Source organism: Candoia aspera, chromosome 4, assembly GCF_035149785.1.
Source record: "Candoia aspera isolate rCanAsp1 chromosome 4, rCanAsp1.hap2, whole genome shotgun sequence".
NCBI lineage: Eukaryota > Metazoa > Chordata > Lepidosauria > Squamata > Boidae > Candoia > Candoia aspera.
The window spans coordinates 9,296,319-9,318,566 of record NC_086156.1 but is presented as its reverse complement, the minus strand read 5'-3'; the positions used below and the strand labels follow the sequence as shown (position 1 = coordinate 9,318,566).

The following is a 22,248-nucleotide window of genomic DNA, read 5'->3' as shown; positions in this document are numbered from 1 at the left end:
TTTCTGAGTGCAGTAATTATACATGTCATGCGGTAATTAGGCAGTCATAGCGTGGCCATGGTGTCTTTCTTTGTCTGCAGATGGTCTGGGAAAACGGCTGTGTTGTTATTGTCATGCTGACACCCCTTGCCGAAAATGGAGTCAAACAGTGCTACCACTATTGGCCAGATGAAGGGTCAAATCTCTACCATATCTATGAGGTACTTAAACAAAATATCTGCTTGTAAACCTGACAGTAAGTGTGCGGTTTGGTTTCATATGAAGGAAAATATTGCTTAATGGAATTTGACCTGCAAACTGAGCTGAGGTCTGCCATAAAATGCAGTCTTGTGATTTTTGAATCATTTCAGCTTCATTGAAAATTCTATGCTTGATAGCATGATTAGCAGACAAGCCGTTCTGTGCAGATTTTAAGTAAATGTACGGCCAAAGAATTTCCAGAATCTGCTTTTTCTTCCTAAGATTTTAAAATACAAATAAGAAGGGAATTAATATTTATAACAGTATTCTGCTTATAAATATTTAACAACTACGGTAGATTCCACAACTTATTTCAAAATCTCTACTTACTCTTTTGGTAATTAAACTAATTTTTATTTTGCTTTTCTTTCCAAAGTCAAACCTCTGTGTGTGTAACTGCGATGCCCCAAAGAAGAGATTGATTTGATGTAGTCACAGCAACATCCTCTGAAAGCAAGTTGGAGCAGATTTTTGCTGCCAGGACTTGTAACCATGCTACATGAGCTAAAAACACTGTCTAGTTTTGGTGCTAGGCTGTGATGAGTATAAACTCTAAAGGAATATGTAGCACTTTACAACTTCATAACCACCAGGTGTGTTGGTCTGTAACCAACATCATCCCTAACCAGCAAGGAAGGCTGGGTTGTTCACCCTGTTCGTCATGGCCATTGTGTCAGTTTAATTATGAAGGATTTCTACTTTTCTGCATTTTTTTAAAAAGCCCTGGGCATGACCATTGTTTGCAGTATATGGTTGATTTGATCACCTGCAGATTTTGTTCTCTATACAGCAAATTACTACTACTGTATATAACATACTACAGAACGTTACTTCTTATTTTGTGTGATTATGTTGCAAAGCATGCTGAATAATGGACAAATGCTAGCAAGTTCACATACATAAGTCAAATTGCCCTCGCTGTTGAACATACTAGTATTTCCTCTTACCCCGCTCCGCCCCAGCCAGCATCATCTTTGCATATGGGGAAGAAGCAAAGCCATTGCTGTGTCTTATATTGCTGGAATTTCATTTTGGTGGCGGGGGGTGGGGGGACAGGAATGTATCTAGATTTGGTAGTGCATATCTGTTTCTACTTACACTTGTGCAAGGTTTTCAGTGAGCTTCAGTTTACAGTTTAGGCAACTCTTCTGTCCCTCTCACGTTACAGATGAGGAAGGTTGTCTGTACCTTTTTTGCTTCTTCCACATACCAAATTTTTACATGTGTAGGAAGAGTTCTGCATCAAGGCTTTATTTTTTGCCAGTGTTAAACAGGATTAAGAATAAAAATGTGTCCTTAAAGCAGATGCACTTACTGACTTTGTTGAGGAAGATTCCCTTACAGGTAGTCTTTGGTTAACAACCACTCGTTCAGCGACCGCTGGAAGTTATGACAGCGCTGAACAAGAGGTACTTACAACTGGTCCTTCAAGTTCTGGCCATCCCAGAACCCCCACAGTCATGTGATTGCAATCTGGGTGCTTGGCAATTAGAGCACACTTACGACGGTTGCAGCATCCCATGGTCACATGATCGCCATTTGCAACCTTTCCTGCCAGCTTCCCACAAGCAAAATCAACGGGGAAGCCAGCAGGGAAGGTCTCAAGTCACTTGGGTAAGTCTCCCGTGCCCGGCAGCAGCCACCCCAAGCCTCACTGGACTCACGCCGCACTGCATCAGCCCCTTGCGCACCCTCCCCCACCCAGCAGCAGCCACCCCAAGCCTCACTATGCTTGTGCTGCACCAGTCCCTTGGCGCCCTCCTCTGCCTGGCAGCAGCCACCCCAAGCCTTGCTGTGCTTACATGCCCCTGGCCCTCACACACCCTTGCACACCCTCCCCTATCCCGCAGCAACCACCCCAAGCTTCGCTGTGCCCATGCAGCACCAGACCCCTGTGCACGCTCCACAACTCTGCAGCAGCCACTTACCAGCCTGCCAGCCTGCTTGCCAACCACCTGGGACTCGCAGCTTCCTGTTGGCTTCCCCACTGAGTTTGGTTGTTGGAAGCCAACAGGAAGTTGCAAAGAGGTCCTTGTTTAACAACCTGCGAAACTTGCTCAACGCCACTGGCAACTGCCAGGATTGCCGTCAATAAGCAATGTGGTCACATGATGTTGTGCTTTATGGCCGCATCGCTTAGCAGTAAAATTCTGGTCCCTATTACCGTCGTTAACTGAGGATTACTTGTACTGTATCCAATTTTAGATACTGTGTTATGAGATTGTATATGGATTTAAGCAGGTTAAGAGAGCCTACCTTCTACTTAACCCTTTTTGTATATGGTATAAATCACAATAGTGCCTCAGTAGTATTTGCAATAGAGTAATATTTATTTTTGCAAGGAGTTGCAAAGTTTTATATTAGGAATGTGTAAACTGATGCTAAGTTTTACTACTGGTTCATTCCATTATCTACTCTGATAGCAATTTTTTAAACCTTCAAGGTATTTAAAATTAAGGGTAGGCTCTCTTACACATACAAATATTTGCATTACTCCAGCACAAATGTTTGTGGTTGGAATACAAACTCTTTTTAATAGGTTTTACAGGCTATTCAGCAAATAACTTAAGCCTTATTACTTCTCCAAAACCAAAATGACGCATCCATGTGTCTCATTTTAAAAAGTTTTTCATATAGTTTTACATTTGATTTAAGTTGGAACAGTCCAATTAATTCGTTTGTGGATGTCAACTGGAAGATTATATTTAACATCTCTTTAACATTTTAATATTATTTATCCCAGATGGGATAGAAGAAATTAAGAGAAACTAGTTTTCCTAAGATGCTTAATGAATTAAATAGGAAATAAATCCAGGTTTCCATTTGCATGCCCAACATTCTCTCCAACATTGTACACACTTTCAATTTAAAACAACTGGATTCATAATTTGTAGGAAAGATTCTGGTGCTATATATATTGCCGGTAAAGTGGGAAGAGTGGGCTTACACACTCACTATTTAACATCTGCTGCAATCGTCGTGTAAAATATATACTAAGTATATTTAGCAAAATAAATATATTATTTTCATCAGAGCAAATAATCAAAAACATTTTTTATTTTAATCCCCACAAAATCATTGACACAATCCACTGCCTTTCAAAATGAAACATATTCTCAGTCATGTCCCAATTCAGTTCGTGTAAAATCTTAAATTTTTAGTTATATTCTACAGTTGACTCAGTTTTGTGCTTTTCATGTTACAATAGGTAAATCTGGTCTCTGAGCACATCTGGTGTGAAGATTTCCTTGTAAGAAGTTTTTACTTGAAAAACCTTCAAAGCAATGAGACTCGGACAGTAACCCAGTTCCATTACCTTACCTGGCATGATCAGCAAGTTCCTGCATCCACAAGATCCCTTCTGGATTTTCGCAGGTACAGTAAAAATCATTATTGGTTTAATTCCCAAGGTTAAGAACGGTTATAAGGATAGTGTACTGCCGGAAAAAACCTTAAGCAATGTGTGGTAGATGATGAGGCAGTCTGTCATGGACTGTCATGTAGATTACAAATGTATTATGATTATGGAATTTTAATATATTGTTCCCTCTCCCATGCCAAAATATCCTATTTCCTAGTGTTTCACATTGTACAATGTTGCACAGAGAATGATCGATTTAATATCACAGTCCTAAACCCAGCCAACATTTTGAATGTTAACTGCTTCTAAAAGCTGATAGCAGTAGAATACAAATACTGTAGACATAATCATGCAAATGGCCAGCATTCTTAATACACATAATTAAATTGCTTATTATGTTTTAACACCATAATTAATGCACTTGGAAGAAAACTAAGCCAACAATTCCATGTAAACACAAGGTGTTTCTTTTAATTAAATAGGCATGTACAATAAGCATATTAGGTGGAGATGTTTATGTATGTCATGCCAGATAGACATTAGAGCTACTGTATGTGTTTGCCTTGAAGTAAATCTCACTTTTCATATGGCAATGTCATCTTGTCCTGTTTTCTAGGCATTCAGCACCCTTGCTTGTATTTAGAATAACCAAAGCACAGCTAACATGGGCTGGGGTCTAATGAGGGGGGGAGTTTTTATCTTGAAACAGAATGACAGATGAATATTTAAGCATCACCCAGAGTTCTGTACTTCCAGGCTGAATTTCCATAGCTTGGAAAAAAGCCATACACAGGTGATTCCTGTATTAGTCTACCCAATTTAGCCTCCTTACCAGCCCCCAAGATAGGTTCAAAGCACTTAGTGTCCAATGAACTGGGTGCCAAGCTCCTAATAAGGCAGAGATACATTATTGATTGTGGCTTTTCTGAGGACTGGGACATTGATTACCTGCTCCCACATATAAAGAGGGTTTTTAATCACTTAAAGTGTTTTCCCGCCCATGTTCTGTTGGTTATTTTAATGACATTTATTTAAACTCTCTTTTATTTATTTTAACGTGATTGAGAGAATAGAGACAATGGATTAGTATTTCTTTTTTTATATCTGAAATTTAACAGTTTCTGAACCTCCTGTCTGTGCCTAAGCTCTCTTTACGCTAGGAATCAATTTTAAGGTTGTGAAACATTATCTAGCCAAATTCATTAAAAATCCCATAATGGTTTGTTGAAATGTGCAAATTTCAGTACATGATATTGAAACGTGCAAATTTCAGTACATGATATTGAAATGTGCAAGTTTCAGTATGTTTGATGTTGTTATCATTAAAATAAGTGGATAATATGTTGAACTAGCACTTTCTAAACATTATTATGTTGTACATCTAAATGCATAGTGATTAATAAAATCTATATGGCTTATAAATGTATTTCAGAAAGGATTTTATATTATGCTTTTCTGTTATGGATAAAGACTACACATATACAAAGACATAGTACTGGATCCACAGTTAATTTACTTATTTCTTATTTAAACAAATGAGCAAAGTCTTAAGATCATCCCAGAGAAGGTCTATGTGGTGTCTAAGAGTCACCACTGACTTGATGGGCCAGTCAATCAAAGTCTTGAGAAGCTTTTTAAACTGTTCTAAATAGTGCCTAAACTTGATTGTTAATCTGGATTCAATCCACAGTCTTTGCGTTATACATTTCTTGCACTACAGTAGCTGTCTTCTATTGCTGTTTTCCATGAATCCATTTTCCTGTCAGCAAACCTTTGCTTAACTGAATTCAGTAGTCTGTATCTATTGTCTATAACCAAACTATTAGCCCTAGTATATGGCTAGAATTGGTTCTTACTGCAATCTCCAAGGGTAAAGTCCCCAAGCGTTATTCAAGGTTCTTGTGTATCCAGTGTAATTCTAATGGAAATAAAAGTTGCATTAGTGGCCAGAAGAAATCCATCTGGATTTAAAAGAAAACAAAATACAAGTGTAAACTATTAAAAGTTCTATGGATATGCATCTTATCAGACAACCGAGTGTGTTAATTCAATAAGACTGATTTATTTTTATTTTCATTACGAATTACCAACAAGTATTTTGGGATGTTTTTAAATTATACTTCTATTGCCTTATAAAGGAGAAAAAAGATAAAACAATGCTTTGTGTGCCAAAATCAAAACTTTTTAAAGGAATATTAATACTAATTAACCTTAATTTCTTGTCAATCTTAATTTTCTTTCCATTAACAGAATTGGTTTTATAGCAATAACTTTGCAATTTTAATATTTTTCCACAAGTTTTGAAAAATTAATGCATTACAATAGAATTACAGATACTTAAATTAATCTTACAAAATGAACACCCACCCCCATTTTTGATGTAGTTTGATTTGCCTCCAACCTGTTTATATTTACATTTAAGTATAATGTATGTGTATCGAGATACAGATATTTAATATACACAGCCAATTCTCTAGTACCGTAACTCATCACCAAGAAAAATTGGATTCCCAAAATTTGCCCTAGAGTCTTCTGAAGTATTTTTTTTTAATTAAGCAGATTCTGTTGGACTGTGAAAACAACTACTTTATGCTTCTTTTCTTCCTACTTGTTAGAGAGTACTGTGTTGAGTAGGTGATACCATGTTGAATAGGTGATTTAAAGCTGGGGGCTTAAAAGCTCTTCACTATTTGAAATATTGTGCACTCAGGTATTAACTGATGAAGGAAGATTATTCTTCCCTCAGTAAGCTTAAAATATCCAGGCAGAAAGGTGTTCTTTCTCAAAATACTGGTCAGTTTTAATGGTTGCAGAATCCTAATTTCATTTTGAACAATAGACTAAGCATTTTAACTCTGGACCAGCTTGTTAGTCATGCACTGATAGTATGTAATTAAATATTTCTTCAGCCCAGAGGGAGCACATTTACACTTTAAAGAGACACTGCTAAGCTAAAAGATAATTAGCATCACACGTGAGGGCTTTGCTTAAAATATATATTATGCTATCACTGCTTGCTGTGTGCAATGGCATTTACTAACACTGCTCACTTTAAAAATGGTCAAATTCTTATTTTGCCAGCTAATTAGCAGTTGCCAGTGTCATTTTTGTGATGTTGCAGCTAGTAATATAAGCCCAGTTGCATAGTCACAAAAGTGATCATTGGAAACTGTGACTCTGCTGCAGGGACATTATGGGAAACCCCTTTACTGAGCCTCTAACGACCTTTGACCTTTGCTTGCTGATGGTTTGCATGGTGATTTCTTTTCACTCAATGAACCAAGGGTTGGTTTGTATTACTAATCATTCTTTCCTAGTCAATTCTTCCTCTCTCTTTGTGTACGTATGTATATATTTTATTAAACTTATACTAAATATTCAGAGCTTTATTTATACATTTTACTGGGATCTGGAAGAACTAAATTTGAATGAAATGACACTGCTGTGTATATATCAAAATGTTCCAATCAGTGAAATTCATGTGAAGCCATTATTTTCATGTGCTTTTTGATATATGTCATGATTCAGATATTTGAAAAGATGTCATTACAATTTTAAAACTGAAGATACATATAGCCAGTGTTTTGGCAACTTAAGCAACCAAACAGAATTATGGGGAATACAAATGTGAAAAAATTATTAATGCCCCAAGCTATCTTCAGAAGTAAGGCTATTCAAGTCTGAGTTGATCAATGCTTTGCTTTGTTTGCTGCTATAAAGTAGAAATATAATCCCAAAACATTTGAGGGTGAGGGAGAAACACCAGAGGGCTGTTGCATTCATTTGCACCTGAAAACATGCATTTCCACACTTTGTGTATTCAACGCAGACTTGAAATGTCATTGAAACAGTAAGCTGACTTTCATTGTGGGCCAAGGATAGCAAGTGTAAATGGATTGCCAGTTGGAAAATGAAGCCTTTTATTCCTGTGTCCTGTTTGTAAAATCAAGGCCATGATCTTTAATCCTAATGATAACAGTCGAAAGTATTGACCGAAGATCGTATGTGTATAAAACTTTTTAAATAGTAGAAAATTTAGACAGTTTACATCTTTTCCTGCTGCTAGATCTCATTTCAGTTTGTATTTAGTGTTAGATAATGTCCATTCTTTAGTATGCAGTTCAGTTATTTAGTCTGTTGTACTATTCCATTAGATCAGACACTTCTATGCAATAAGCCTTAGGCCTTTTCCACCTGTCTAGCTGAAGCCCCTTCTACACATTTATCTTCTGCAGCTGAGCTGATTAACTTTTGACTCAGCTCCACTTTGCTTTTAGCATTGCAAAGACAGTTTTACAGAACAAAATGCCGAAGCTGCAGGGCAGGAAATTTTCCATTGGTGGGAATTCTCGCCTTGTCGCAGTCCTTTGACTTTTCCCCTCCCTGATGAAGTTGAGGTATGGCTTCTTGCCATGATGTTGTTACCAGGCTCCTTGAACTAAGAAGGGAGATGTTTTTTCTTTCTTTCTTGCTGTGAAAACATGGTGAGGCCAGGACAAAAGAGTAGAATATTGGTTCCAAATTTGTACTCTCCCATTGGTTATTTGGAAGAAATGCTGGTTGGCTTATAAGAAATACTGAAAATTGTAAAGACAACAAAAATGAGGGTGCTTGCTGGGCAACATGCAAGTGCTTCTGAGTATCGGGTGGGTAATGTCATTGGCTGTGAGCAAATGCCTTCAGTGCAGGTAACACACTGCCTGGTTTTCCTGCTGGAGCTCACCCAGAGTTCTCTCTGCTTCTACTGTACAAGCAGGTATGCCAAACTCCCACTTTTTTTCTTTTTAGCAGTAACTATCATCTAATCCTGTACTTAATTTTTTTCCCAATTTTACTGTAGTTAAGATTAAACTATGGTTTGGAAATTATGGCCAGAAGTCAATTTGTAAACATGTATTTTGGTTTAACATTTAGTCATAAGATGGTGTAAACATGTGAGGCAGAAAACACCAAATGCACAAATTTCTCATCATGCCCTTTTAAATTACATCTTTTTCCCCCATTTGAATAACTTTTCCCCTTGCAATATTACAAACTGAATTTGGAATTTTTTTAATGTGGACTAGAGAATGACTGTGTCAGGAACGTTCAACATTTCACCGAAGGAATTAATTTTACAATTCTTTGTTTTAAGCCAAAATTTGCTTAATCTTAGTATAAGACTCTTATAAATAGAACATAGTATCTAGTGCAGAGGAATGTTGTGAGGGTGTTATCAGTAGCAAGCATCCAAATGCGTTTTGCAAAGCAATGAGGTTTTTTTAAAGTTTCAAGTGTCGTTATTTACAACATATGGTCTAATTAAAGAATTTAATTTATAATACCATGCTTAGAGAAGCTGCTCTCCATGATCTTTTATAATATTGTGATTGGAGAAGATCTTATGAAGATTGTGCTCTAAAAAGCAGCATATTAAATCAATAAATGTCTATAGTTGGATATGTTTTTCTAAATAAATAATATTTCTCATACAAACTCTATTTCTTAAAAACTAAATGTCCAGTATATGTTTACAGAAACTTTATATAGGAGATACCAATTATTCCTGCTTTACAGGAGGGAAATTTATAGATGAGATAGTAATTTGCTCAAAAACAACACTATAGTGTTTGTGTGTGTATTTGTCTTTATTTCTCAGATTTTCTAGACAATAGCATACGTAGTATTTTCTTGAATTCAACCATTCCTGCTTTTCAATTACACAGACTTGACATTTGTACACATACTGGATATGTGTTTAGTTACACTGAGAATACATCTGTTAAAACTAATGGGGCTTAAGTGATCTTGTTTGTTATTATTTCCTTCCTATAAATCTTAAATGCTTGGTCTTTTTGTGGCCTGAATAGAAAACAAAACAAAACAGGGAAGGAATCCTGTAGCTATTGTATTTCTAAGTTAATGTAAAACTTTTTTTTACAATGAACTTTGGATATGTAGGGCCATGTATTCTTACACAAAGTCTTGTCTCAGAGTTTCCTTTTTTTTTTTTCTGGAAAAAAACTCTCAATTTGGGATTAAGTTGGTGGAATTGAAGGAATTAAGAGAGGTGCCTTCATATCTTTACAAATTAGTTTATAGAAAATTTCCCAGACTGATTTAAATGTCTAACAAATGCCCATCTGATTAGTATTATTATAAAATTTCCCTTCATATGAGCAGTAGCCTGTCTTTAGTTAGGACCACCAAATCACTCCGAAGTTCACCTAGATATCAGTTTACAGGAAACCTGTTTTCTTTGTTCTGATATATCCTGAACCCAGCCCTGGAATCATTAAGTTCTCTGTAGCCTTTGTCTGAAGCGTTATATACTTGTCATTAAGTCCAGCATCAGTTACTGTTGCCTTGCTGTCTACTAACAGTGTTACATACTATCTCCAATTTGGCCCTAAATTGGTTTCCTGGGTAGTTCTACACGACTCATACATAGCTTTATTTCTATTCCATCCTGATGTCTAACTCTAACCCTGTGCGCCTCATTTTCATCAACAATGGATTTTAGACACCAGGTCCTGATCTTTCCCTAAGGCATTCTCTTTCCTTATATTCAGCAAAGTGCAGCTGCTTCTCACTCTGTCTTGTCTGTCTTTAACTGAAGATACTTAAATTAGTAGAAGAATTATTGATTTGGTATATTTTTCATGCAAAGTAAACTTACAAAGCTTTAGAATTTTAATGTTGGTTTGAGTTAATTCTTTCCCAATCTTTTCAAGCTAATGATTCTTCATCATTCATGAATTGGAATAAATGATGTGAATTTACTAATCCCCCCCCTTTTTTTTTTTTTTTACTCAGAGGCAGTTATTCCTCAAATTAGGGGAACAGAAATATATATTTATTGTGTACATGAAATTCTATGAAGATTTAGATTTCTATGAAAAGATTTCTATGAAAAGAAATCTGGTACTAGTGGCTAGACATATATGTGTGCATGTGTAAGTTTATACATATACCTACAAGAGGAGAATCATGAAATACCTAAGCCATTTAGGGATTTGATGGTTAAATGAACATTTTGAATTAAGCCTGGAAAATAGTGTGTGTATGTGTGTGCAAGTTCATGCTGAACTTCTATTTCCAGGTGTTTAAAGTGTTATTCATGTCTCTGAATATACTTGTTTGTTTGCATATGTGAAAGCATCAGAAAAGAAAATGAACTATATAAATCCAGCAGTTATATATGCAAAAGTAGGGGGTTTTTTTTCTCATGTATTGCTCTATGAATTAAGTAGTACATTCATCAGACGCTGGCTTTTAAACATTGGTTTATTCTGGAATGTATGTATCATCTTTCAAAGCAAAAGTTTTCTCAATGAGACTGTATTAGCTTTTGAAACAGAACTCTGCTAACACTGTCTCAGAGCTGAAAAGGAAGCCTTTAATATACATTTCAACCAAAGTAAGATTTGTTGCCATTTGTATTGCTAATCTAAAAAATGTAGGAAAGCACCTTTTTTTTGCTTTTTTATTGCTGTGTAAGAACACACACTGTCTTTGGTTCAACAGTTCAAGAGGATGTACAATACAGACAAGGAACATTTGGAATAGCACAGTTTGGAGGAAAATGTGATTCTGTGTGCTGGCTTCAGGATTAACATATATATGGCACCACACCTCATGCTAAGCTAAAATTTGTTTTATTGTTGACTGAGCCTGGTTGCACACATAATATTAAAAATTCACATATAGTTTAGAATACACAGTGATTGAGTCCATACATTGTGCTAACCAAATCTAGACAAGCCCTATTGTAATTCAAATACCAGTGAAAAAGGAACAGAGGATTTGGTTGATAGCAAATTAATCTAGATTATAATCCTGTAAACGTTATAAAACATATGTATGTTTTGTTCACTTATTCCAGTGGCTCTTGGGTAGGGATAATATTTGGAGGATTACACCGATTATCCTATTATTTAATAAATATACTTTTATGACTATTGATTTTTTATGGCTCCTGAAAGTATTACTTTCTTAGGTAATTATTAATATTTATCAACATCTGTGTTTGTTTTATTGCAGAAAAATAAACAAGTGCTACAGGGGTCGTTCTTGTCCAATAATTGTGCATTGCAGGCAAGTATAATTTTAAAGGAAAAGCACAGATCAAACCTATATGTAAATAGCTTTGTACATTAATTTATTAAATAATCAAAATAAATTCCTTGTAATTCTGACCAGTGCATTTATATTTTCTGCTGGGGTGAGTTTCCAATAAATGCAGAAATTCTTGACGATCCTCATGTACAGTCTGATTTCTTATGAAAAGATTTCTCTTAAGTTATCTAAAACTAATAGCCAGATTTCACTAAAACGACTACAGAAATTGTTTCTTTTTAGGCTGCTGTAACATATGCATTGACTACATGCTGCAGTTATACATCTTTTTACCTGGGCAAAATGACTATTGAATCAAATGGGATTTACTTCTTAGCAGAAATGCAAAGGATTATACTATTGCAAAGGAATAGCCATTTTCTTCTCTCTTACTGGATTGCATTCAACACAGGTTTAAAAAGCCTTTAAATGTTTATTCATAGTGTATATGTGTATGGAATGTTTATTCATAGTGTATGGAATAAGATATAATTACCGTGTATGTAGGGTGTTTATTATGATCTATTCAGAATTATGTTTTGTGGAAAATTCAGACTGCCTTTATTCTTCTGAGGCTGTTCTGCCATACAGTTTTACAAACACCTGAAGAAGTAGAAGAGACAGGGTTTATGCTATGGAAATGTTAAATAGGAGCAGTCTTATGATAAAAATACTATTGTCATCCCCTATAACAATAAGGAATGCTTAGTAATCCAGCTGAAAAATTGATTCTGAAAAGATCACACAGATTCAGTTTATCACCAGAATGCCCAGGGGCTAGGTTAAATGTTTAATCCAAAATATCATATTGTTTTAAAAAATCCATTAAAACTATCATCTGAATTAATTTTTATAGGCACAGATATGTGGTCCTTTAATTTTATGTACATTATTATGATCAAGTCACATATTTTAATAAAAAATGTCTCTGTTTTTTGTTTTTTATTTATTTTGAGCTCCTTGTCTAGTGATACCCAAGCATCGTTCTGTGGTTATTATCTGACCCAGTAAATTACATTTCACTCAAATTGTACTCAAAATTTCACTATTGTTGTCATACCTTTTTCTTTCTGCAGTGTTTCAAAACTTTCTATAGATTAAGAAAAATTAAAATGACAAATCACTTCAGATGGACTCATTCATTCTCTTTTACGGAAGTATTGTCAAAAAACCCACAACAGGTTAGAAACTAGGGAAAAGAGCAAAGGCAAAATGCTGAAACCTTAATAACGTTTGCTCACAATACATTCGGAAAGCATCACGTTCCCAGATAAAAGCTGGCCTCTGAAGACAATGAAAACTGCATTCAGATTAAAAATCTTGACATCTTTACACTGCTCTATCACAAATCTCCATTTTTGTTTTCATTTCTGAGAAGTAATGCCCTGAGCAGGTTAAAAATAACTTGCAGAATATGCATGGCATCTTTCTTTAATTGCATCAGTTTTTCTTCTGATGAAAGGAAGAACGTAGTTTGCTGTATCTGTTTTTTTCCAGGCTCAGGTGGCTAGTATCCAATTTCTTCATAAAAAATAATATGTCTTTTAAATAACAAAAGGTTTTTCACAGCAGGAGGAGAAACAGGTTAGCTCTCAGAGCCAAGAACGTTCCTGGAAATTTAGAGAGAGCATGCTATCATTTGAGGGAAATGCTTTTTGCTCTTTTTGGTTTTCGTCATGGATGCAGGTTTCTAGAATTATTTGTGTTATTATTCTTTAAAAATACTAAATGACGTTATTCCCAAATAAGTAGATTTTTGTCTTTAGAGAAGTAAATTCTTCATTCAAAGCTATACTGTTCATATTCACACAAACCCAGTAATCGTGTATGGATAATTCATTTTTTTAAAAGCTTTCTTTTTCTGTCACTCCTACCTAATTATATGACATGCTGCTCTACCTCAGCTTAGTCCCCCACTTGAATTTATGTCACCTCAAGGTAAACTATGCTTTTGTTAGGATTTTGTGCACGTTGAATTGACTGGGGTTTTTTTCTCCTTGTCTATAGTGATGGTGCAGGAAGAGCTGGAACCTACATCCTCATTGACATGGTTCTCAATAAAATGGCCAAAGGTGAGAACAAAAAGTGGGACTGCTTTAGAAGTCTGCAGCATGGTGCCATGTCAGTGCAGTATGGTGCCATAAGCGCTCTGTTCACAGAAGGACCTCAGACAGATTTTGAGGCAAATTGCCGTTGTCTGAATTTCATATATTTTTTTTCCTATAAAGTTTCTTTACGAATGGTTTGACACATGTGGTTAAAAAAAGTATAGGATATGTACTTTCATCATTTATGTAATTTTAAATAAGAAAAAGTAGAAGATAAATAATTAGTGTTATTTGCTTAAGTCTGTAGGTGTTCATCTCACCAGCTGGCATCCCCCTTACTATGTAGTTAGGTTCAAGAGCTTTTGTGGCTTATTTTGAGATTATGAGATCATTCCCGATCTGAAATTTGAAGAATTCCATCAGTTACATGCTTTTGCTACTTAAAATTTAATAGAGCAGTTTAGGCATTCCTGATTAAAGTATTTCATTGAATCCCTAAGTGAACAGAAACTGACACCACTTCTACATCATACAATGTTGAACATTACATATTTCTGCAGATCTGAATGCATACCTACTATTTATATGCAGTTATTTATAAATTCAGAATAAGAAAAGAGTGAACACAGCAGGCACAGAAGTTTGAACACCCTTCCAGTTTATTCACTGCTACTTTGTTTTAATTGTGAAGTTGTGAATAAAGCCCCAAAACATAATTGACTCATTAGTCCTATAGTTAGCCTGGTGAAAGCAATTCAAGAGATGAATAAATACTCTGACCTTCTAACCCCTCTGGTTGTGATTGTTGTTCGGTCAGTGTTTCAACAACTGTGGGTTCCTCTTAGTTGCTGTATGAGCGTGTGAAGACAGTTCACTCTTAGAAAATAGAGGAAAGCTGTGAAAGAATTTCTAGTGCAGCTAGCAATTTTAACTGAGAAAAATGCTGTTAAGAAATTGAAATTATGTAGAACTGTTGTGGTCAAGGTAAGATCTGGAAACCTGAGGCTGTTCAGAGGATATGTCAGCTTCTGTTCACTTAGGAATTCATTGAAACATGCAGTTTGATCAGGAATGCTTAAACTTTTGCATGTAACTGTGCATGTATGATGATCAAAGTTTACATGAATAATATATGTTACTAATATCTAACATGAAAATTTGATTGTACATGTGATGCTACTACATGCTGTCCTTATTGAGATAACGTAAACACAGTGCAGGTCAAGGTTAGGCTACTTCACTGGTACAAGGGGCACACTTCAGTGATCAGCCTAGTGAAAGTCTTGTCTTGAAATCTTGACCTTGGTTCAGTCGGTTGCTCACTTTGAAGGAAGCTGTCTTTGTCAAGGTGAGGACTTTGCTTCATCCCAGCAGTGTTGTGAGAAATGGTCTTCCCTTTCTTGCCATACTTGATCTCCATGGGGCAAACATCTTGCTCTATACTACACAAAATGGCCTCCTCCGCCTGGACTCGCTGCTCCAATATAATAGATATGGAGATGGATGATGGTGCCAGCAACATTTTCTGTAAGTGTTTTCTGGTGGATCATGCACAGTGGATGAGTCATGTCACTCCTCATGAGAGCGTCAACTATTTGAAATTGTGCTCAAAGCACCAGGTTTCTTAGGGATCAGAGGATGCCATTTGTTTCAGCGGAGTTATCTTCTGGGCAGAGATAGGCACCCTGGTCTAGATCTGGGAGCTAGAATGGCAGTTGTTAGCCACGCTGACTACATTAGATAGGTTGTGAGAATGTACTGATCGACATAGTCCACTGTATGCTAGTTGATGAATGCTTCATGAATATTGTTATGTGATTGGGAATAGGAATTCTAGTCATTCTCTGGCACCCTTACTTAGTAAGCATGCAGTGATCCAGCTAAAGTCACACTTCGGTGCTGAGGGTAATGTTGGGGCTGTTAAGGTGCTGCCAAACCTTGTGCATTCCCATGCTGTCTTGTCCTAGTTATTGGTGCACTGGTGTAGTCTTTCTGTTTTGTTTGAGTTGAAACCTTTGACAGGATCTATAAGGCTCTGTATGTGACTCAAGAGGCATCAGGTGGGATTTTCACCAAGGCACATTGTGGCCAGACTCATTTGCAGATTGCCTCGAGATATGGCAGTGTCCTTGGTTTCCATTACAAGACTTTGTGTAATATCTCAGAGGCACTGGGCAAGCTTCTAGCCTCAGGAGATGGGGCAGGGATATTCTCACCAAGGGCATAAAAGTAATCTATGAGTGAGAATTACTGTGCAATAACACCTGTTCTGTTACATCTGAGTAAGGTTCAGTTCTACCAGCTCTTCAGGAAGACGTTCATATTCTGATGTTACGCTGCTCTTGAGTTTTTCAGCTCTCACTGTAGTTTGGGCAGCTTCCTTTCTTTCTGTGCTGCCAGATGCGCCTTCAGTTTAGCTGCCTTTCATTCCATCTGTGCTTTGGCCTCAACTGCTTCTGACTCTACTTGTACTGCTCCCAATTCTTTAACTTTCCTTTAATTGTTCTCAGCACACGTGTGATTAGATGCTGCCTCTCCTCTCTTCTGGGCAGCAGCAGTGATGAATGCAGCATTACTTAAGCATGTAGACTTCCCAGAGTGGCAGGTGTGCCTAGAAGGTACCTGAGAATCTGATGAAGTTGAGGCATGGGAAGAGAGAGAAGATTTAATTGTCAGTCTTCTTTCCTGGGAATGTGGAATTAGTGGGAGAATTTGTGGGATGATGCTTGTGTACTATGATGCTTGTTCCTCTGAGATCCCTAAGCATTGCTCTTCTGATTATAGCATACTGCCTATCTCCTTTCCATTTCTTCTTTTAAATCGTTCTCATTTCCTGTCCATGCATGCTCAGTTCCATATGGATCTTTTGCACTGCCATGCTCCAGGATTCTCAGGGATGCTCAAAGTTGAGCTCAGCTTTGGAAAGCTGTCCTGGGTTTGTAGCATTCTCTATTTTCTCTAGATTTTTCTTCTTCTTTTCTTGGGTTCTCCCAGACTTGTTTGAGTGTCGGGCCTTTTTTAATTCTTGTTTTTTCCTGGCCTGTGAGATCAGCATACTCTGTATTTGGGGTTTCACTGCTGTAAAGCTTTTGAGAGATGGAATTTCACTCATCAGCAGTGACCCACATCATTCTGGTTGAATTTAACTTGCAGCAATTCCCAAATACTGTATGTTGGTATTCAATCTGACCACTAGAGGGTATCTAGATTTATTTATTTACTTACGTACTTATATATTTATTTTGTTAGATTTAGAGGCCACTCAGCTCCAAATGTTTCTGGGCAGCTTACATATTGTATTAAAAGTCACAGTCACGAAAAACAAAAGAAAAATGATAACACAACCTTTTTTGTTTGTTGTTTATTCGTTTAGTCGCTTCCGACTCTTCGTGACTTCATGGACCAGCCCACGCCAGAGCTTCCTGTCGGTCGTCAACACCCCCAGCTCCCCCAGGGAAGAGTCCGTCACCTCTAGAATATCATCCATCCTTCTTGCCCTTGGTCGCCTCCTGTTCCTGTTGCCTTCCATTCTCCCTAGCATCAGCATCTTCTCCAGGGTGTCCTGTCTTCTCATTATGTGGCCAAAGTATTTCAGTTTTGCCTTTAATATCATTCCCTCAAGTGAGCAGTCTGGCTTTATTTCCTGGAGGATGGACTGGTTTGATCTTCTTGCAGTCCAAGGCACTCTCAGAATTTTCCTCCAACACCACAGTTCAAAAGCATCGATCTTCCTTCGCTCAGCCTTCCTTATGGTCCAGCTCTCGCAGCCATATGTTACTACAGGGAACACCATTGCTTTAACTATGCGGGCCTTTGTTGTCAGTGTGATGTCTCTGCTCTTAACTATTTTATCGAGATTGGTCATTGCTCTTCTCCCAAGGATTAAGCGTCTTCTGATTTCCTGACTGCAGTCAGCATCTGCAGTAATCTTCGCACCTAGAAATACGAAGTCTTTCACTGCTTCTACATTTTCTCCCTCTATTTGCCAGTTATCAATCAAGCTGGTTGCCATACTCTTGGTTTTTTTGAGGTTTAGCTGCAAGCCAGCTTTTGCACTTACTTCTTTCACCTTCATAATAAGGCTCCTCAGTTCCTCTTCACTTTCAGCCATCAAAGTGGTATCATCTGCATATCTGAGATTGTTAATGTTTCCTCCAGTGATTTTAACTCCAGCCTTGGATTCCTCAAGCCCAGCATGTCACATGATGTGTTCTGCATACAAGTTGAATAGGTAGGGTGAGAGGATACAGCCCTGCCGTACTCCTTTCCCAACCTTAAACCAGTCCGTTGTTCCATGGTCTGTTCTTACTGTTGCTACTTCGTCGTTATACAGATTTCTCAGGAGGCAGACAAGATGACTTGGTATCCCCATACCACTAAGAACTTGCCACAATTTGTTATGGTCCACACAGTCAAAGGCTTTAGAATAGTCAATAAAACAGAAATAGATGTTTTTCTGAAACTCCCTGGCTTTTTCCATTATCCAGTGGATATTGGCAATTTGGTCCCTAGTTCCTCTGCCTTTTCTAACACAATCTTTTCTAACACAACCTAGCACCCCCCAAAAGGAAAAAGCACAATGGAACAACACAATACCCCCAAAACCGACAGGGGCTCAGCAATCACGCTACTCCCAAGCCTGGGAGCAAAGCCAAGTTTCAAAGTCTTATGGAACTCAGGGTTGCCACTAGGAAGCATTTAGATTGTCATTCACTTTGGCCACTAGAGAGTTTCTAAGTCGCAGTGGTTGTCTCCTAGCAACAGCAAGCCACAGATTCCTGTCCAAAGGCTTGAAGCTTGCTTTTTTCATGGACATATGTTTCTGTGGGTTTTCTGCTTTGTTTCTCTTTCTCAAAGGCACTCAAAAAGAGATGGCGGCTAAGAAGGAACTGGCTTAACTACCTGCAGGCTTGATCAGCTTATAAACAGAGGAAGCAGGAGATCTTGTTTCAGGCAGGAGGTACTTTGGCTAGTCAAGTAGACTCTGTGATTACCATGAAGGCTTTGCAATCAAACAGTGAAGTGTTTTTAAACTACGTTTTAGTATTCTGATCTCGTGAGATACAGATCTGAAAGTTTACTGACCAGACAACATTCAATTCTATTATTACTATTTTTTATGTCCAGGATAACTTAAATTTTATAATGTTATAGGAAAGTCAAAAGGGAGGGTGTTTGACTTGCATGTACTACAGATAAAATGCAAATCCTCTCAGTCCTCCATAGCTGCTGGTTGCTTCAAATGAGATGGTAAAATGGCAATAGATTACAAGATAAAAAGAAGTTAGTTTGGTGTAGACTGCTGATGTCTGGCAATCACATCTTAATAATCGTTCATGCAGAGCACTCTGGGAACTCTTTGGATCAGATTGCATCCAAATTGGTTTATCTCCCAGAAGATTGCCAGTTTAAAGTGGCTTTGATGTGAGTGGTTGCAGCCATTAATATGAATGGGACAATGTATGCTGAGCGGGCTAGATTAGAGAATCTGAGGTATTAACAACAAGCATTTTGGGGCAAAATAGTGATGGATAGAAAATGGAAATGAACTAGGGGAACATAATTTGACTAACCCAAATGCTCACACATTGATTAAGCCATGGTTTATTTAACAGTGGTTTGTAAAATAAGTCATAAACCAGAAGAAAATACTGAGGCTCCAGGACTGCATGCAGCCTTCAGAAACTTTGGATGAGGCCCTCAGAGACTTTCGAAATATGTAACCCAGTTGTAATGGTTTGATGTGAGAGAAGGAGGAAAATATTAAAAGACATGACCAGACAGAAATTAGATAAATTATATTTAGTTTCAATTTAATATAAATGAAATCAAATGAAATTAATTTTTGTCTTAGCCTCCACAACTTTTGAGACATTACCTCTTAATTGTAACTACCACACAATTTTAAAAATTCATATATTTAAGGGCCACACATGTTGTTTATTCGTTTAGTCACTTCCGACTCTTCGTGACTTCATGGACCAGCCCACGCCAGAGCTTCCTGTCGGTCGTCGACATCCCCAGCTCCCCCAGGGACGAGTCCGTCATCTCTAGAATATCATCCATCCACCTTGCCCTTGGTCGGCCCCTCTTCCTTTTGCCCTCCACTCTCCCTAGCATCAGCATCTTCTCCAGGGTGTCCTGTCTTCTCATTATGTGGCCAAAGTATTTCGGTTTTGCCTTTAATATCATTCCCTCAAGTGAGCAGTCTGGCTTTATTTCCTGGAGGATGGACTGGTTTGATCTTCTTGCAGTCCAAGGCACTCTCAGAATTTTCCTCCAACACCACAGTTCAAAAGCATCCATCTTCCTATCTTATCGTCCAGCTCTCGCAGCCATATGTTACTACTGGGAACACCGTTGCTTTAACTATGCGGACCTTTGTTGTCAGTGTGATGTCTCTGCTCTTGACTATTTTATCGAGATTGGTCATTGCTCTTCTCACAAGGATTAAGCGTCTTCTGATTTCCTGACTGCAGTCAGCATCTGCAGTAATCTTTGCACCTAGAAATACAAAGTCTTCCACTGCTTCTACATTTTCTCCCCCTATTTGCCAGTTATCAATCAAGCTGGTTGCCATACTCTTGGTTTTTTTGAGGTTTAGCTGCAAGCCAGCTTTTGCACTTTCTTCTTTCACCTTCATCATAAGGCTCCTCAGTTCCTCTTCGCTTTCAGCCATCAAAGTGGTATCATCTGCATATCTGAGATTGTTAATGTTTCTTCCAGAGATTTTAACTCCAGCCTTGGATTCCTCAAGCCCAGCATGTCGCAAAATTCATATATTTAAGGGCCACACATAACAAGTCCAAAATCCAGTACATCTTTATTCTGCATATTAGGCTGTTTCCAATAAAGTAGGTAATTTTCTTAAATGTTTTTGCCATTAAATTTTACAATAATGATAATAGTAGTGATCAAAATACAATAAAACTACAGTTACTTTTGAAAACTGTCTTTATTTGTTCCTGGATTTCTCTTGATTTTTTTTTTTAAAACAACAACTTATAGAGCAATCTTACAGTTCACTAGGCTGAGTTCAAGTGTTAGAGCCTCCAGGACTTTTAAATCTTATCAACAGGGCAGGAAGAAAGATGTTGTCTTCTTTTGTCACTCTTTTACCAGGTATTCTTTTTTTAGCTATTTTCCTTCCATTGGAAGCGATGGAAGAAAAATTATTTAAGCCAATTCTAGCACCAATGCAAATCCCCCCTCCAACCCCACCCCACCCCCCTTGGGAAGAGTATGTGTGTAAGCTTAGAAGGACTTTGAACCCTACAGATCAAAACCCTCCCCTGGAACACTCATCAATTGCTCACAAAGAACTGCCTCTTCTACATGGAAACAGCAAGGACAACAGATGTTTCCAAAAGCCTGTTTCTCCCTTCCAACCCAACTTTTCTTTCCATCTTCCAAAAAGAAATACAATTTGTCTTATGCACAAACCTCCCAGGATTGCATCCATAATACCTAGCTCATTGCTGAAAAAGTGACAATTGTTTTATTAGCTTTCAGCTGCCTCAGAAAATCAAAACCAAAATCTCTTGTCATAAGAAAATCTGCCTTCCAATAATTCTCCTTTTAAAGAAGTGTGATTTGATAAGTGTCGTGGGAGGTTTGAAGACACTTATAGTTCATATGTTTGCTAAAACTGCAGCCTGGGAATTCATTTTGTATAGAGTATTTCTAACACTTAAAACCCAAATGCAGAAGATTGACTAGTTCTTTGATACCAGTTTAAGTCTGCAGGAATGAAGAATAAAGCATAGAGACGCATTATGAAATCTGAACTCTATTTTGGAACAGTACCTTCCTGTTTATTTTTTGGTAAGAGAAGAATACTACAACTATACAACAAGATTAGTAATATGAGAGAAGTGGAAAATTAAATTCCATGTGGTTACTTGATTCACCATATTACTATAGACATGAAGTAATTATTCTTTGCAACAGAATAATTTATGTGGTAAATGTGTTTCTTCCTGGAAGTAAGAATTTTTCACATGGTCATATATATTAATCAGCAATGGCTAGCTAGTTCGAATGTTGAAAGCTATAGAACTTCATTACTTAGAAGTCTTTTTTAAAATGCCCTGCTTTCTCTGCACTTTCTCTTTGCAATTGAGATGTTACTGTTTCACAGGTTATATAATTTGAAATAGTAATTATTTGTAATCTTTATGAAATTGTCTAGTAGTTATAGTACTTGAGGTTTTCCATCACCAAGAACAGTATTGTTATACACCTGATTTCATTTTTGTTCACATGTTGATCAGATATCAGTTGAATAATGTGTATTGAATTAATCTTGATTTTAATACATAAAGTGAACTTCAGATGCTCTCACTTTTCCCATTCCATGGGGATTATACCAAAGTGCACATAGTGGATATGCTATTTAAAAATAAACACCAGTATGTTCTTGTAAAATAAAAAGCAGAAAAATCCAATATAAACTATGAATCCAGCATAGAGTATTTGTCTTCATTGTGTTTCATGGCCTTA

The 22,248-nt window shown here is 37.2% G+C and overlaps 1 protein-coding gene across 1 annotated transcript in view; it reads left to right on the top strand.

The window, feature by feature from the left end:
* PTPRN2 (protein tyrosine phosphatase receptor type N2) overlaps positions 1 to 22,248 on the top strand; it is a 666,056-nt gene that overhangs the window by 620,962 nt on the left and 22,846 nt on the right. The window contains exons 18-21 of the mRNA XM_063301899.1: positions 81 to 200; positions 3,449 to 3,615; positions 11,624 to 11,677; positions 13,706 to 13,770. Coding sequence (XP_063157969.1) covers positions 81 to 200; positions 3,449 to 3,615; positions 11,624 to 11,677; positions 13,706 to 13,770 — 406 coding nt within the window. The remainder of the gene's footprint in view (positions 1 to 80; positions 201 to 3,448; positions 3,616 to 11,623; positions 11,678 to 13,705; positions 13,771 to 22,248) is intronic.